Source organism: Odocoileus virginianus, chromosome 7 (genome assembly GCF_023699985.2).
Source record: "Odocoileus virginianus isolate 20LAN1187 ecotype Illinois chromosome 7, Ovbor_1.2, whole genome shotgun sequence".
NCBI classification, from domain to species: domain Eukaryota; kingdom Metazoa; phylum Chordata; class Mammalia; order Artiodactyla; family Cervidae; genus Odocoileus; species Odocoileus virginianus.
The window spans coordinates 8672266-8688235 of NC_069680.1; the positions used below are offsets into that span (position 1 = coordinate 8672266).

At 40.3% G+C, this 15970-nt stretch overlaps 1 protein-coding gene across 1 annotated transcript in view; it reads left to right on the top strand.

Moving 5' to 3' along the window:
* SORCS3 (sortilin related VPS10 domain containing receptor 3) overlaps positions 1–15970 on the top strand; it is a 605369-nt gene that overhangs the window by 442659 nt on the left and 146740 nt on the right. The window contains exon 7 of the mRNA XM_070470143.1: positions 6513–6631. Coding sequence (XP_070326244.1) covers positions 6513–6631 — 119 coding nt within the window. The remainder of the gene's footprint in view (positions 1–6512; positions 6632–15970) is intronic.

Genomic DNA, 15970 nt, shown 5'->3' on the forward strand with positions numbered 1-15970 from the left:
GCCTTACAAAACTCCTGGTGGAGATGCAGCATATTGGGAAGACTTAGGATGCTGGGGTATCTTCTTCATACTCTTTCAGAATTCCTAAGTTCTCTGATTAACCTCTATGCAGCACAGATCCCAAGGCATGTTCACATGTGTAAATATTCCATCTCTGTCACTGGTCTGGGATTCCTCTGAGGGCAAGAATCAGACTTATATTCTCAGGTTTCTGGAAACTCAGGGGAGTGTCTGATGCTACACCTTCTCTATACACTGTGACCAAATACAAAAGAAATGAATCAGTGAGTCTAAAGTCACCCCTTCTCACCAAATGAGACCCTTGGTCCACCATCTGCAAGATGGGGAGGCATGAGGCTGGCACAGTGGTGTGATGGTACCACCTTACAGCTAGTCAATGAAGTTATGAAGCAGATCTCTATTCACAGTGCAAGGAACAAAGCCTTTGACTTTTAGTTTTTGTAAGTAGAGGAGTGACTATACCAAATCTTAGAAATACTTTAGAAGGGCATTTGATATTTAGAAATACACCAATCATGAAGATTATGTGACTCTCAACCATTTGGGAAATCCCTCTCAGGTTTTACCACAAGAGTAAGTAACCAAATGAGAATTTCATTTAGTCTAGTCTTTCTAGTTTTAAGTTAAAAAATAAGGATTTATCAGTTCAGTTCAGTTCAGTCACTCAGTTGTGTCTGACTCTTTGTGACCCCATGAACCACAGCACGCCAGGCCTCCCTGTCCATCACCAACTCCTGGAGTCCACCCAAATCCATGTCCATTCAGTCGGTGATGCCATCCAACCATCTCATCCTGTCGTCCCCTTCTCCTCCTGCCCTCAATCTTTCCCAGCATCAGGGTCTTTTCCAATGAGTCAGCACTCTGCATCAGGTGGCCAAAGTATTGCAGTTTCAGCTTCAACATCAGTCCTTCCAATGAACGCCCAGGACTGATCTCCTTTAGGATGGACTGGTTGTATCTCCTTGCAGTCCAAGGGACTCTCAAGAGTCTTCTCCAACACCACAGTTCAAAAGCATCAATTCTTTGGCGCTCAGCTTTCTTTATAGTCCAACTCTCACATCCATACGTGACCACTGGAAAAACCATCGCCTTGACTAGATGGGCCTTTATTGGCAAAGTAATGTCTCTGCTTTTTAATATGCTGTCTAGGTTGATCATAACTTTCCTTCCAAGGAGTAAGCGTCTTTTAATTTCATGGCTGCAAAAGCCAGCCACTGTTTCCCCATCTATTTGCCATGAAGTGATAGGACCAGATGCCATGACCTTAGTTTTCTGAATGTTGAGCTTTAAGCCAACTTTTTCACTCTCCTCTTTCACATTCATCAAGAGACTCTTTAGTTCTTCTTCACTTTCTGCCATAAGGGTGGTGTCATATGCATATCTTAGGTTATTGATATTTCTTCCAGCAATCTTGATTCCAGCTTGTACTTCCTCCAGCCCAGCGTTTCTCATGATATACTCTGTGTATAAGTTAAATGAGTACGGTGACAATATGCAGGATTTATCAATGTCCACCAATTATAATGTAATTATATAATACCTTCCAAGGGCTTTCCCTACCTCAACATCCACATACAGTTTTTAACTCTCTTTCTTAAAAATTCCCTTCTCTCGTAGAACACTTCTCCATGCAGGGTAAACACAAGCACTCTCTCCTTTTTCAAGTCCTCCTTGATTATTCCGGCTCAGGCATGCTTTTTCTTGTCTGAACACCTATAGCATTTAGAGAAAATGAACAGTAATGTCAATCCAGGGTATGACTTGACTAGTAGGACTTGTGCTATCGTGGTCTTTTGATTCTCCACAATAAAGCAGAACATTGCTTGCTATTAATTGAATGTATGAAGGATACTGAGTGTTAAATCCCCTTCTTTCTCTCTTCATAATAAAAAAAGAACTAAATTTTTTTGATCTTTTAAAATGTATGCTTTTAATATGCTGCATACTAATCATATTTCATACCTAATCTTATTTAATCCTGATGATAGTCCTGAGAGTCAAATACTAGCTTGTTTGCACTTCACAGCTGAAAAGTGGTACTACTGCTTAACCAAGGATAATCAGCATGTAGCAAGTTCAGGATTTGAATTTAGCACTTTTCCTTATAGCATGTTAAAAAGCAGAGACATTACTTTGCCAACAAAGGTCTGTCTAGTCAAAGCTATGGTTTTCCCAGTAGTCATGCTTGGGTGTGAGAGTTGGACCATGAAGAAGGCTGAATGCTGAAGAATTGATGCTTTTGAACTGTGGTGTTGGAGAAGACTCTTGAGAGTCCCTTGCCCTGCAAGGAGATCCTATCCATCAATACTATAGGAAATCGATCCTGAATATTCATTGGGAGGACTGATGCTGAAGCTGAAACTGCAATACTTTGGCCACCTAACTCAAAGACCCAACTCGTTAGAAAAGACCCTGATGCTGGGAAAGATTGAAGGCAGGAGAAGAAGCGGACAGTTAAGTGGTTGGATGGTATCACTGACTCAATGGACATGAGTTTGAGCAAGCTCCTGTAGTTGGTGAAGGGCAGGGAAGCCTGGCGTGTTGCAGTCCATGTGGTTGCAAAGTGTCAGACATGACTGAGCAACTTAACAACAACTTTCTACCTTCAGAGGCCTTTCTCTCACACCACAATATCCTTGAGAGATCTGGACTTCCTTTTTATCGGGCATCTTGTATGATTAAAACATACAAAAGTGCCACAGGCATGGGACTTCCCTGGTGTCCAGTGGTAAAGAATCTTCCTGCCAGTGCAGGGGTGGTCCAGGAAGATTCCACATGCCAATGGGCAACGAAGCCCTTCTGAGCCTGTGTTCGCGAGCTGGAGAGCCACAGCTATTGAAGCCTGCACTCCCTAGAGCCTGTGCTCTATAATAAGAGAAGCCACTGCAATAAGAAGCCCTCACACCACAACTAGAGAAAGCCTGCCTGTAGAAACAAAGACCAGTCCAGCCAAAAATAAAATAAATGAATAAATTTTTTAAAAAGGTGTTGTAGTCGTTAGAAGCCTATTTGGGGATCTCAAGTCAAATGATAAATATCTGCTTTCAGTTTCATCATAGAATCTTTATTCAGCCTCATTTGGAGATAATGTCCCAAGTCCAAATTTAAGACCTTTGGCAAATTAGAGGCTTGAGCCAAGTGGTGACTGCTGCTCACCATATGACACCCATAATATGCTGTGGCCTTCAGTTGCTTCCACCTGGTAGCCTGGCCTGCCTGACTCATTCCTCTCCCCAAGCCCCCCACTTTGGGTTCTCCCCAGGCAGCGGGTGCAGTAGCACTTATTATTGGGTCTCTTTGTTTTGGAAAGTAAAAGTATTGAGGCTTCTCAAATATGAGTCTGACCAAAGACTACAAGGGCCCTGACTTTTAAAACTCATTTTAGTGCCGCTTTCCTGTTAAATTGGATCTTTGGTTCCATGCTGGGCAGTGCAAGCAGGGTGGGTGCTAGCAAATAGGACAAGTTTGGCAGAATAGCTCACCTACTAGGGGCCAAGGTTTAGGTAGGTTTTGGTTTTGTTCAGGGTGGCCTCGAATACATCTGAATCTTTTTTCAAAGTGTCCAAGTGTGGGAGTAAATAATAAATAGACAGGGAGGAAATGAGCCTGTGGGAGGGATAAACAGATGTCCTCCTGTGCACACCTTTGATTACTGGTATAAGGAGCTTTCCAGGGCGTTGGCTGGCAAGAAAGAAGCGAGTTGTCATGTCAACACTTGTGGTTTCTTTACATGTATTTACAGCATTTCGCTGGGTTTTAGTGCTTTATTCTAGGAACAAATTACTCAGGCAGTGTGGGGCCAAGAATATTCCTGGTGGACAGGCCATGCGCTCCAAACGGTAGCCTGGGCTTCTTGCCTTCCCTGTCCTCTCAGCCAGATGTGCAAAGCCAGGCCACTCTTGGCTTTCCGTGTGGACAGAGACAAAGAGGAAGAGGCCTGCTGGCTGCACTTGCTGCTCTTGCTAATGATTCAGGTGTGGGGGGATGGGGCACTGTCTTTTCTCTAGAGGGTAGGGAGGGACCAAATCACAGAATCAGGATGCACAATGAATGGCTCCTGGGTTTGTTTGGGCTGTAGGTTTGTTTTGTTTGGCCTTGTACTGTTTGGCCTGCATCATATTTTAAATTTAAATTAGCTGTCAATTTTTTAAACATTAGGAAATTTCACATTTAAAAAGTTGGGACCTTTACCTTTATGTAGAAACTCAGAACATCTTATTCCTGCATCTCAGTGATGACTGATGCAGAGAAGCAGCTCCCCCATAAAGAGGCAAGAGTTCGCCATGTTACTATAGTCCCAGCTGTTCCGCAGTGATCCCAGACACTGAGGCCATGTTCCAGGTGTCATTCATCACTTTCCCCAACTCAGTTTCCTCTTATGTTATTTGCCTGGCCCCTTAGACATTTGATTTCGATAGGCTAGTTGTAAAAGACCTTCTGTTTCACAGAAAAATATCTGGGCCTTGTCCCCTGTCAGTCAGAACTGTTGCTGGGTTTTGACCCAGGAGGGATTAGCTGAGGTTAGGGTTGAGAGACGATGCTGGCTCCTTTCCTCAGGTTCACCCAGTTTCCAATCCATCCTGCACCTGAGTAGCAGTTGTGAAATGGATACAGCAAGCAACCCAGATGGGAAGGCCTTGTTGAGGCAAGTGGCTAGGGTCATGCATAGAAGAAGAGAGATTCTAGAAACACTTTAGGGACAGAATTCAAGGTTTGGACCAGCTGGGTTGCATGTCATGTGGAAGAAAGAAAAGTGAAGAGGCTTGAGCTGCTGGGCAGATGATGAGACTGCTGATGGAGAGAATGAAATCAGTGTTTGATGTGTCTGGATTTAGGATCCCAAAGCAAATTGACTTTGCCCAGATACAGACATTTGAAAAGTAGGGCTGTCACACATAATGAATTCATTTCCTACCGAAACACATTTCTTTGTTAAATTAGCATTGTGTTCATTAATAAATGTGTGTAGTAGCTAGCTACAGATATGTGTGAACCCCTTCTTAGACAGCAGGGCCTTTCAGAATAGAAAATCTCTGCCTCACTCACTGCCATATTCCTGGTGCTTTAAAAATAATATCTACTATGTTATATACACACAAGAAGTACTTGCTGGATCATTCCATCAATCACTTAATTAAAGAACAAGAATTGGGGATAGTTTAAAGTACCCTTGTTATAAACTCAGTTATTATAAATTTTTGCTCATTTAAAGTTTTGCCTTCATTTGTCTCTGCTGCTTGCCACTCCTTCCAATGTCGCCTCCAGTACTCACACACACCTGTGCACATATTTAAGTGGGAAAGTGCATTAGATGTGTGTAGTAATGCATGTCATTTTAGGCAATAATAAAGAGTTCTCTGCTCTTAATCCTAAAGTGATCTTTACTTTTCATTTTGACCCATTTATTTTTAAAGCAAGTGTATGCAGAGGTTTCTTTATAGAAACACACCTGTAGACTCCTGGATTCCTCATTCAGTGCATAGATTTCAGGGGTTGATTGAGGAAGGTTCAGCTGCTAGGTCTTTAGAAGAGTTTACAAGTAATTATATAATAAGTTAATATATTTTTATTGTAGACAAAATACAGATGTGTATAAAATAAAAAGGAAAGGCCCCACTTCAACTCTGTCTCCTTAAGCCGATTCCTTTCCCCAGAATTAATCATAGCTCACTTGTGTAGGTATTCTTTAAAAACATTTTATTTCTATGCAGTTATGGCACAAACCTATATTTATAAAGACACCTTTATTTGATTTTTTTTTCATCAATTGGATCATGCTGTGGGTGCTCATGCGTGCTCAGTCGCTTCAGTTGTGTCTGACTCTTTGCAACTCCATGGACTGTGGCCCGCCAGGCTCCTCTGTCCATGGGATTTCTCATGAAGAATACTGGAGCGGGTTGCCATTCCCTTCTCCAGGGGATCTTCCTGACCAAGGGATCGAACCTGCGTCACCTGTGTCTCCTACATTGCAGGTGGATTCTTTACCACGGCACCATCTAGGAAGTCTCTTTTATTCACAGTATGGTGCTTTGTTACATCTGTACCTTTGATTATTTAAATGTTTCTTAGTTCATGGACATTTAGCCAGTTTCTGGTTTTTCATTGCTGTGAATAATGCCACAATGAACATTTTTGCCATTGCCTCTGTGAAGATATATGAGCATTTCTCTAGAAAACATCACTTGAGTTAGAATTATTGGTACAAGATATGTACATTTAAAATTCTGATAGATATTTCAAATTTGTTCCTCCAGAAATCTGTACCAATTTCTCTTTGACTCGTAGGATATAAAATTAACTCTTTCCTGCTCCCTTGCCTGAACTAGATATTCTTTTTAAAAATATTATTACAAGTTCTGTGGACAAGAAAATGCAATATCATGGTTGTTTTAAATTGCATCACTGTTCACAGGAGGTAAAGCTCTGTGTGCTGAGAGCTTTGCTGACCATTTCCCCCTGTGTCTAAGTGTCGCTCTTCCCTCCCCTTTCAGATGCTCACTACCTTACCTGCAGGATCCAGGAATGTGCCGAGACTACTCGGAGTGGGCCTTTTGCCCGCTCCATCGACATCAGCTCCCTGGTGGTCCAGGATGAATATATATTCATTCAGGTGAGTCCAGATGCGCCGTCACTTGTAGAGGGAAGATGCATGGGTGAAGTCAAACTGCTCACTAGGAATTATGGGGATGGCTTACCAGAGGCTGTGAAGTTGTGGAGCTGGGGTGCTGTCCCTTCTTTCTTTGGGTACCCAGTCCCCTGGGGAAACTCCAGACTTCTGGGTAAAGATGAAGGTGTTATGGGTCATTATTGTTTACAGGGAACTTTAGTGGTCCTCTGAATCCCTTGAATTGCTGTTTTATTCTATCAATGGGGTGTTGAAATGACCTGGACTTGGGCTGGGATTTGAGATTACTTGGAATCAAGTCTTATTAGAAATGAGTAATTAGAGATGAGATAAGTAATTTATCAAAGCCACATTCTATTTCTGTCCAAAGTGACTTGTCTAATGTGGGAATGAGAATCTCCAAGAAGTTAAGCCTCTCTAGGATTTTATTTCTGTGACAATCTAGGTCTCACTAAATCTTCCCCTTCCTTTCCAGTGCCTACCACCACTTAAAATGTGAAGCCCCAAATTCTTGACTCCAAGAACTCTATGACTCTTAGAGAAAACTGGATGTAACTAACATTTTCAGGCAGGCAAAGGAAGCATTGGTTTAGATTTTGAGTTTCACTGGAAGGAAGTTCAAAATAGATTTTAAAATGAGGGGAAAGAAAAGAAGATGCTCTACTAAGTGATGGACTCTGTGTGTGTGTGTGTGTGTATGTGTGTGTGTGTGTGTTACTGAGAGAAATCATACTTGGATTTGAGGGCAAGTTTGATTCCTCCCTGGAGAAGGAAATGGCAACCCACTCCAGTATTCTTGCCAGGAAAATCTCATGGACGGAGGAGCCTGATAGCCCAAGGGGTTGCAAAGAGTCGGACATGACTGAGCCACTTCACTTCACTTGATTCCTCCCAACCCCACCTTTCCACCTTTCTCCAGTCCCTTGTTTTCCAGACTGCTTCCTCTAGGAAAGAGTTTCCTAAAGTTTCTCCATGTTCTAAGTTTTCTCTGCCTCACTCCTGGCCTCTCTGTCCACAGCAGGACTATCTTCTATGTGAGACCTTCTGTGTATTTCCAAGCTGGGTACGACTTCCTTGAAATTTTGCAGCTCTTATCATCTGCTGTTCCTCTAGCACATAGGTTATTAGGCATTGTTACTTCGGTCTCAGTGGAGCTGTCTATTTCCAGATTGTGTCTTGCACTCTCTGAGAACAGGGACGATACACACATTTTATACACACATTTCACACTGAACCTTCACCCTAACAAGGTGTCTTTGCAAATCAACGATGCTCAGTGACTACTTGTTTTATTGATTGACTCTACATGTAGCCGTTACTTTTTTTTTTTTTTTTACAAATTAGCTGCAAAGATTTTTGAGGTCTAATATGATATAGGAGAGGTTTCACAGGTGGTGCTCATGCTAAAGAACACTCCTGGCAATGCAGGAGACAAAAGAGACACCAATATGATCCCTGGATCAAGAAGATCTCCTGGAGGAGGGCATGGCAACCCACTCCAGTATTCTTGCCTGCAGAATTCCATGGACAGAGAAGCCTGGTGGGCTATGGTTCATAGTGTCGCAAAGAGTCAGACACGCCTGAAGTGACTTAGCACGCATGCATGCATGATATGGGAAACGTAGCCAGCCATTTAAAAACCAGTTTGAAAGAAGGAGTAAAAGAGAGATTTCTGTGTTTACACAATCACTGGTTTCTCAGCTTGATTAAAAGCCAGAATTTTAGGAAGTTTTTTCTAAATTTTGGCAGGTCATCGATACTACAATTTTCTTATTCATAGATATTTATTGAATACATACAATGCACAATACACAGTAGTAGGCACTACAGTTGGTGTTCCTGAGCTTTCTGCCTTTGACCATCTTAACCACCACCAGCTCCACCACCACCCACCCCTCCCACCCCACCTGCCACTGCCTGGGAGATCTCATGGTTTTGAACATCTTCTCCATGTTCTGATAACTCTTAAGTGAATGTGCTATGACCTCTGTCATGTACAGCAGACCTACATATCTAACAGCCGTCTCAGTGTAGCTATTACATAGGTAAAATATAATTGCCATGTCCCCTTTGAATTTCAACTACCCTCAGGGTAGGGTAGTTGATGGTTGAGTTGAGTTAGTCTGCCAGATCATTCAGGGTAGAAACCTGGATGCTATCTGTTAAAATTAAATGAACCCGCAGCCTCTGCTAATATCACTGTTAGTTATTTCTCAAGTGTTTCCTTTCATTCTCTTCCCATTGTTATGGACCCAGTTCCAGGCTTTATTATTGTTTTCTCAGTGTTTAATTTTTTAAGGTAAAAGCACAGGGATGATTTATGAATTTACCAGTCTGATTGCCCTTTTCTTAATGCTAATACTGAGTAAAATGATGAACATGGCAGAATTGTTTCTGGGAAATATGACTTAGAATATTCAGATATTTTTGGTTTCATTTCCTTGTATTGCATAAAGTTTTCTGTAACTGCAGGCCGATATCTGTATTTGTTTTCTAAGTGTTCTGAAATACTCTTTTTTAAAAAAATATTATTGTTCTGGAAACCAATAGAGTTTTTTTTCTCTTTGATCAGTATTAAAATTTCTTTTGAAAGAGATATGAGTTCCTATTACTCAAAAAAGTTTATTGATTCCCTACTACATTGTAGACCCCCTGTTTTAGGTGATGGAGTACAGTTCCTGTTTTACATGTTAATGGGAGACAGGAAAAATATGTAGATGATGTGTATATACACACACACACACACACACACACACACACACTGATATATATATATATATATATATACAATACACACACACACACACACACTGATATGAAAGGCCATGAAGGGTAGTGGCTAATGACCTTTAGTTTAGAGCCTGACAGCCAGCATTTATTCTGACCTTTGTCAAATAGCTGAATGATCTCGACCTCATTAGACTCATCTATAAAAAGAGGAAAATTGTAGTATCTACTTCATGGGTTGCTAAGAGGATGACATTTGTCAATCAAATCTATAAAGCACCAAAACAATGTTATATAAATGTTGCTTTCTCTTTATCTATCTTCTATATCATCTATTAATTTAGTTACAGAATATATCAGATAATGGCAGTGCTGTGGATCAAAATAAATGAGGGGCCATGAATTTTGGGTGTCTGTAAATTCTTCTATTTAGGATGACCTGGGAAGACCTCTTTGGTTGGGGATCAGGGAGAGAATGGCCAGAGTCTGCAGTCAGAGGGGGACGAGGAGCCAGGTCTCTTGTGCTCTATGCTTTCTTGAGCTCCTGATGCAGATGTGGGGTAGGCAGGTAGAAATTTGAGGCTGAGTTTAGAAGCAGGAATGGTGGAAAGGTAGGGGCTGGGGATATAAATTGGGAGGGTGGCAGTGTATTGATACTTCTGAACCACAATATTGAAGTCACCGAAGGAGTAAGTGTTGATAGAGAAGAGAAGAGATCTAAAGACCGGGCCACTGGGTACTCCAATATATAGAGTTCAGGGAGATGAGGGAAGTGGCAAATGAGACTTGGAAAGTTTAGAGATGACATCAGAAAGGCATAGGCTGGTAGATTCCACAGAGTCTTGAAGGGTTTTTTAAGGATTTATTATTATTACTAAATAATAAGAAAGAAATGGGAAACAGTAAAATAACAATGCTCCAAATATTGCAAGAGACCAGTGCTCTTGAGCAAAACATTGAATTTCATTAATAATGAAGTAAACACAGATTAAATGCTATTATTTCCAACTATCAATTGGGTAAGATGAAATGAAATAAAGTCAGTGGGTTGCAGGTAAACAATAATATACACTGCAGCTACGGATGTAAGTAGGTTGCCCATCAGTACTTAATCTGAGTACTTTCCTCCTCATAGGTGGGTTTGAGGGTTGATTTTGATCAATGTGAGAGATATATCTTAGTTCTGACAGTGTATGCTTAGTTTTTAGTCATAATTGTTTATTTTTAAAAAATTATATGATCTGTTTTCTTTGCTTCCCTGCATATGTATTTCTTTGAGGATTTTGAATATTTGTTCTAAGATTTATGAATATAATGTTATAGAGTATAGCATATCTTCTATTTTGTGTAATCTATTGATTTCCTCCTGTGAGCAGTTTAAAAGTAAGTGCATTGCCATGCCTTTCTAGTTCCTCTGCTTTCTCTTTAATTCCTCTACCACCCAGTTTTGATTGGTTATATTATCTTTTAGTGTTTGCTTTCCTATCTTGAAATGCAGGTTTCTATTAGTTGAAATGTTTTATTAAGCACTGTTGAAAACAGGTAAAAAAAATAGTATGTGTGTTTATGATCGCCTTCTGTTTTCCTTCTTTACAACCTCAGTTTGCTAATTAAATCATTTGGAACGTTTATATTCTGCTCAAACCAGAATTCCTGCATTTATTTTTATTTTAGTTTTGTAGGTAAATGAATTCAGTGCTCACCATCAGTCCTTTTACTAGCGTTTCCCATTTATTTCTTGGTTGCCTGAAATTTGTCTTTTAGTAAAGTCTTCAAGAAAGATGAATTCTTGAATGCCAAAAATATGTTTGTTTATCCCCTTTATGCTTTAATATCATCTTTTAAGTATAAAACTTATGTGTTATTTACTTTCCATGGAAACTTTATTGAATGTTACTGTCTGTGGCTAGTCTCACATTTTTGCTTTTTACGTGTCTATGTATTTTTCACCCTTGATATGTAAAGATCATATATATATATATATATATATACTATTTTATTTTATTGGTGTATGTTTTATGGTTGGTAATACTATGTTGATTCTTTCCACTGGAATATGTCTCATTTAATTGGCTCAATTTCTCCTTCCTTTTTAATTTCTCAAAAGTTTCTGTGTTTTGGCTCTCTTTCTTCTAGACACTTAGAATGTGTTCAATGGACAAAAAAAACAAAGGGGAGACATCAATTTTTTTTCTTCCAGTATGTTTAACTCCCTGAGCAAAATGAGATTTATGAAAACAGTTTTATTCGTACTATCCTTGAATGAGTATTTAGCCATGTCAGGCTTCCCTGGTGGCTCAGATGGTAAAGAATCCACCTGCGATGTGGGAGACCTGGGTTTGATCCCTGGTTTGGGAAAATCCCCTGGAGGAGGGCATGGCAACCCACTCCAGTATTCTTGCTTGAAGAATTCCATGGACAGAAGAGACTGGAGAGCTACAGTCCATGGAGCCGAAGAGTCAGACACGACTGAGTGACTAGCACACACAGGCTTCTTTCTCCCTTTTTTGCTGCTGTTGTTTTTAAGTTTTCTTTCATGCGCTTTGCCAGCTTATATTTTATCTATTTTTGTTGTCTCAACATATCTCTCCTGAGCTCTTGTATTTAGGCTTTGATCTCTTGTCTTATAATGGTGATCTCATCATTTTTGAATTATTTTGAATCATTAAAATTAACCAGTGTGATCAGAGTTTTTATTTACTTTATGGAAACATTTTTTTTTCTATATCTGCTCTTTGTTTCTTCTTTTTCCTCTCTTCTTTAATTTTGTTGTTTTATAACTCATATTTTCTTCTATCTTTATGTTTTTTATTGTTACCTAATTTTTTAATGATGTGAGCTCTTCCAGCTGAACTATTTGAGGAGGTTCATCTTGGGGATCAGGGCTCTGATCAAGGTTCTTTTACAGCTTAATAAGAATCCCCCTTGGTTCTCAGGGAGTTTCTATAAAACTAAATTGTTCCCCATGGACTATACAGTCTATGGAAATTCTCCAGGCAGAATAATGGAGTGGGTAGTCATTCCCTTCTCCAGGGGATCTTCCCAACCCAGGGATCAAACCCAGGTCTACCCACACTGCAAGTGGATTCTTTACCAACTGGGCCATCAAGGAAGCCCATAAAACAAAATAGTATTAGTCTTTTAGTGGATTTTTCTTAGAAGGTAAAAGCACCTGAGTGGTTCTCTATCCAGCCTTACCTATCCAGCTTCTCCTTGTCACCAACCAGTTCTAGGAACGTTTCCACTGCCAGTTCCTGGGCTACAATTCCCTTTGTTCCAAACAATAGGTTGTTAGTTTTGCTCCTTTGAAAATATCTTTAGAGAACTCTATTTCTCTAGCTTGATCTAAGATTGTAGCTGCAGGCATTTTTGCTCTGGTGCCTGTCTGTACCCTGTTTGTCCTTCACTGCCTTTGGCTTCATTTCCACGTATAGTGTTTCAGGGTTATATTTTCCTTAAGTATAGAATTTGTGTTTTTCTTTTTGCATGTTTTCCTTGTTGCTCCGGGATGATTTATGAAAGAATAGGGGGAAGCACCATTATTACTTGGCTATTAAAAACCATTTATAAACCCTTATATATTTTCTGAAAGGTTGCAATAAATGATTTTCTTACTCCCAGATCAGCATACCTCCAATCAGTTCACAACACTAGTTCCAAAGTAATTTATTTAAAATAAAAATCAATGTCCTTGCCTTCAGTGGCTTCTCATCACCTATAGGTTAAAATCCAGTTTCCTTAACATTGCCTGTAAAGTCTTCTGCGATCTGGATCCTGCCTACTGCATCAGCCTTCTGTGAATTCCTTTCCTGCCACTGTCCCCCGTGTACTTTCTTTTTCATATTTTACACTTCAATAAAAATAAACTATTTTAGTCTCTATTCATGCACCATGTCATTTTTGCACTATGTCATTTCTTGCCTAATATGCTTGTCTTGTGTTGTTTTTCCCAGCTTGGAATGTTCCTTTATCAGACAAACTCAGTCTTTAAGGTTCAACTTAGGCAATGCCTCCTATAGGGTATCTTCCCTGACACCCTCAGTCAGATCCTATGCTGATTACTTATCTATGTGCATTAAGCCTCCTGCAACAAGTTCTGTAAACTTTAAAAGGAATGAGATTATGTCTTATTCATCATTGTTTTTCCTGCACTTGGTGTAATGACTGGTGCTCAATAAATGTTTGTTAAACTGAACTGAACTGAGAAGATAAGACACGGTCCTCATTCCCAGGGAGTGTAGTTAGTTATCTTTTTAAAAAGCAAGGGAGTCTTGTTTCTCCAACTAACAATAGAAGACAACTTAGGGTAATTGGCAATTGCTCACTGCATAAGAAATGACCATTTGTGGAATGTCTCTGTATCTTTATAGAACTGCTGTCCAGGAATTATCCACTATGTTATTCAGTGTCTTTTTTATATTCATTCATTTAAATGTATTAAAATGCATTCTGCCCAGTGGGGAAAATAGACAATGAAACAAATATAATGGAGTGTGATAAGAGATGTATTTGTGGGAAGCACATGTTGCTCTCAGAGTGAGAAAGAGCTCTTCGCCCTGCCCTGGGTCAGTGCAAGCTTCCTGGCAGCTGGGCTGTAAGTATCAGTGAGACAGGTGAAGGACAAAGGGCACTGCAGGCAGGAGAGGCAGGGGTTAAATGAAGGAAGTGAGAGACCATAGTGTATCAGGCCCTCTGTCTAAGGATAGTTGCAATTGTAGGAGGAAATGAAGTGGCTGGAAAATAAATTAGAAAACTGTCCTGGAGAGGCAAACCTTTTCTGTTTCCTGTCATTAGATATTGGTAGTTTTGTTTTTCCCTCTTTACAGCTGCTAAAAATTTCAAAACTAATTTTTGTGTCCATTTCAGCGGCTTCCCATTAAGCTCTAAGATATTGTTTTCCTTACCACTGGTCATTTTTGATGACTTGGCACCTCTCTTCTATTTATTCAGTTGTTTTTTGTTTTTGGTGTTTTTTTTTTTTTACATTTTTGCTTGATAGTTGAATAGGTAGTCAGGAAGGGCTTTACGGAAAAGGTAAGATTTGCACTTTAGTGAATGAATATCAACCTCTGAGGCAAGGAAAGAGCAAAGATTTCTCACTCTGTTTGTTGTGATAAAGCTGCTTTGGAAGACCTTTTTGTCAGAGCAGCAAACCCTCAGAGGCCACCAGCAGCCTCCAAAGTTTGAATCCACAGATTTGTATCTGGTCAAACTATCATGGGTTTGGGATAGGCTGTACTCTTCCTACAGTGGCTAGAAGTCTGCCAAAGAACAGTCTTGGGAGAAAAAGCTATAGCTCACCCAGGCTTGGGTCCAGCCCAGTGCTCATGGGTGCCATCCCCGTGAGTCTTCCTAAGGCAGAACTGGACACTGAGGATTGTGCTGCCACTGACAGAGTCTGTCCTCCTTCCATGTTTGACTTCTGAAAGGGAGATTTGTAAAGGCAGATGATTTACTTCTACGCCGATGACCTGAGGAGCTAAATCACAGCAGAACGGGTGTTAAGTGGCTTTGGTTTTTCACAATCTAAGGGACTTACCACTTAAATTTGCTAGCTTTTTAAAGTATTGATATCTTATATTTTGTTTAGTGATACCAGAGATAGAACTCCAAAGGGGGAAAGCCAACAAAGCCTTGACGAAAAGGAGACAAGTCTATTCTTTGATACCTTTACGTGCCCAGAGTGTTTCTTGGTAGTCTGTACGTTGGCTCTTAGAAAGCGTCTCTTGATCCTAGCAAAAATGGAAGAGGTTGTCTGGGAGGGTGGGGTTCCAGGACTCTTAGCACCTCCTTAAAAGTGTATTTCTGCTTACATACACTTAGCCCCTGCTTAGAAGTGTATTGCTCTGTGTATCATGGTTCTTAGTATTTTTATTTGGCAGAAGGAATCTGCCACAGAGAAGTGGTTGAAATCCACTGATGTTTTTGTAGCTGCTGACTGTGTAGGTCAAGGTCAGGTGTTTTTTGTGTGTGGACAACTGAACCACTAGGAATTCAAGTAATATCCAGGTCTGCATCTGTCTCTTCAGATTCATAAATGAAGTGCATGTTTTTGAGGCATAATTATTTACTCACAAGTGAATCATTATATACAAATGTATAGACATTTGAGAGAGTGAGTTGAATAACCCAAAACCTAGCTTACCTCTTCATAGTGCAGTTCTCATAATATTAATTTTGCATAAAATATTCAGTCTTTCTCATTTGCCCCTCTACAGGTAAACTTCCCATGCCCTGTATAATTTCCTTTTTGTAAACATATTATTAGCTTTGATCCTGTATCTTGTATGGAGAAGGGTCCATGTACTTCCTCACTCAGCTCCTACAGTTTCGAGAGACCCCAGACATTCTGCCTCATCTTTTACTGTTTCATCAACAAAGAGGTAAAGGTAGCCATCTTGATGGCTAGGGAACCTACTGTGTAATCTCCTGCTGCTGGGGAAGCTGAGCTGGAGATGTCCAGGAAGCTGTGAAATATGTTCATCAGTCAATGCCTTTTCTGTGCAGGGGGCCCAGGGCCTAGGGTTTCATAGTTAAATCAAAAGGAGTTAATCCTTCCCAGAAGAGCCCTTGTTTTAATGGGAAAACGTCTGCCTG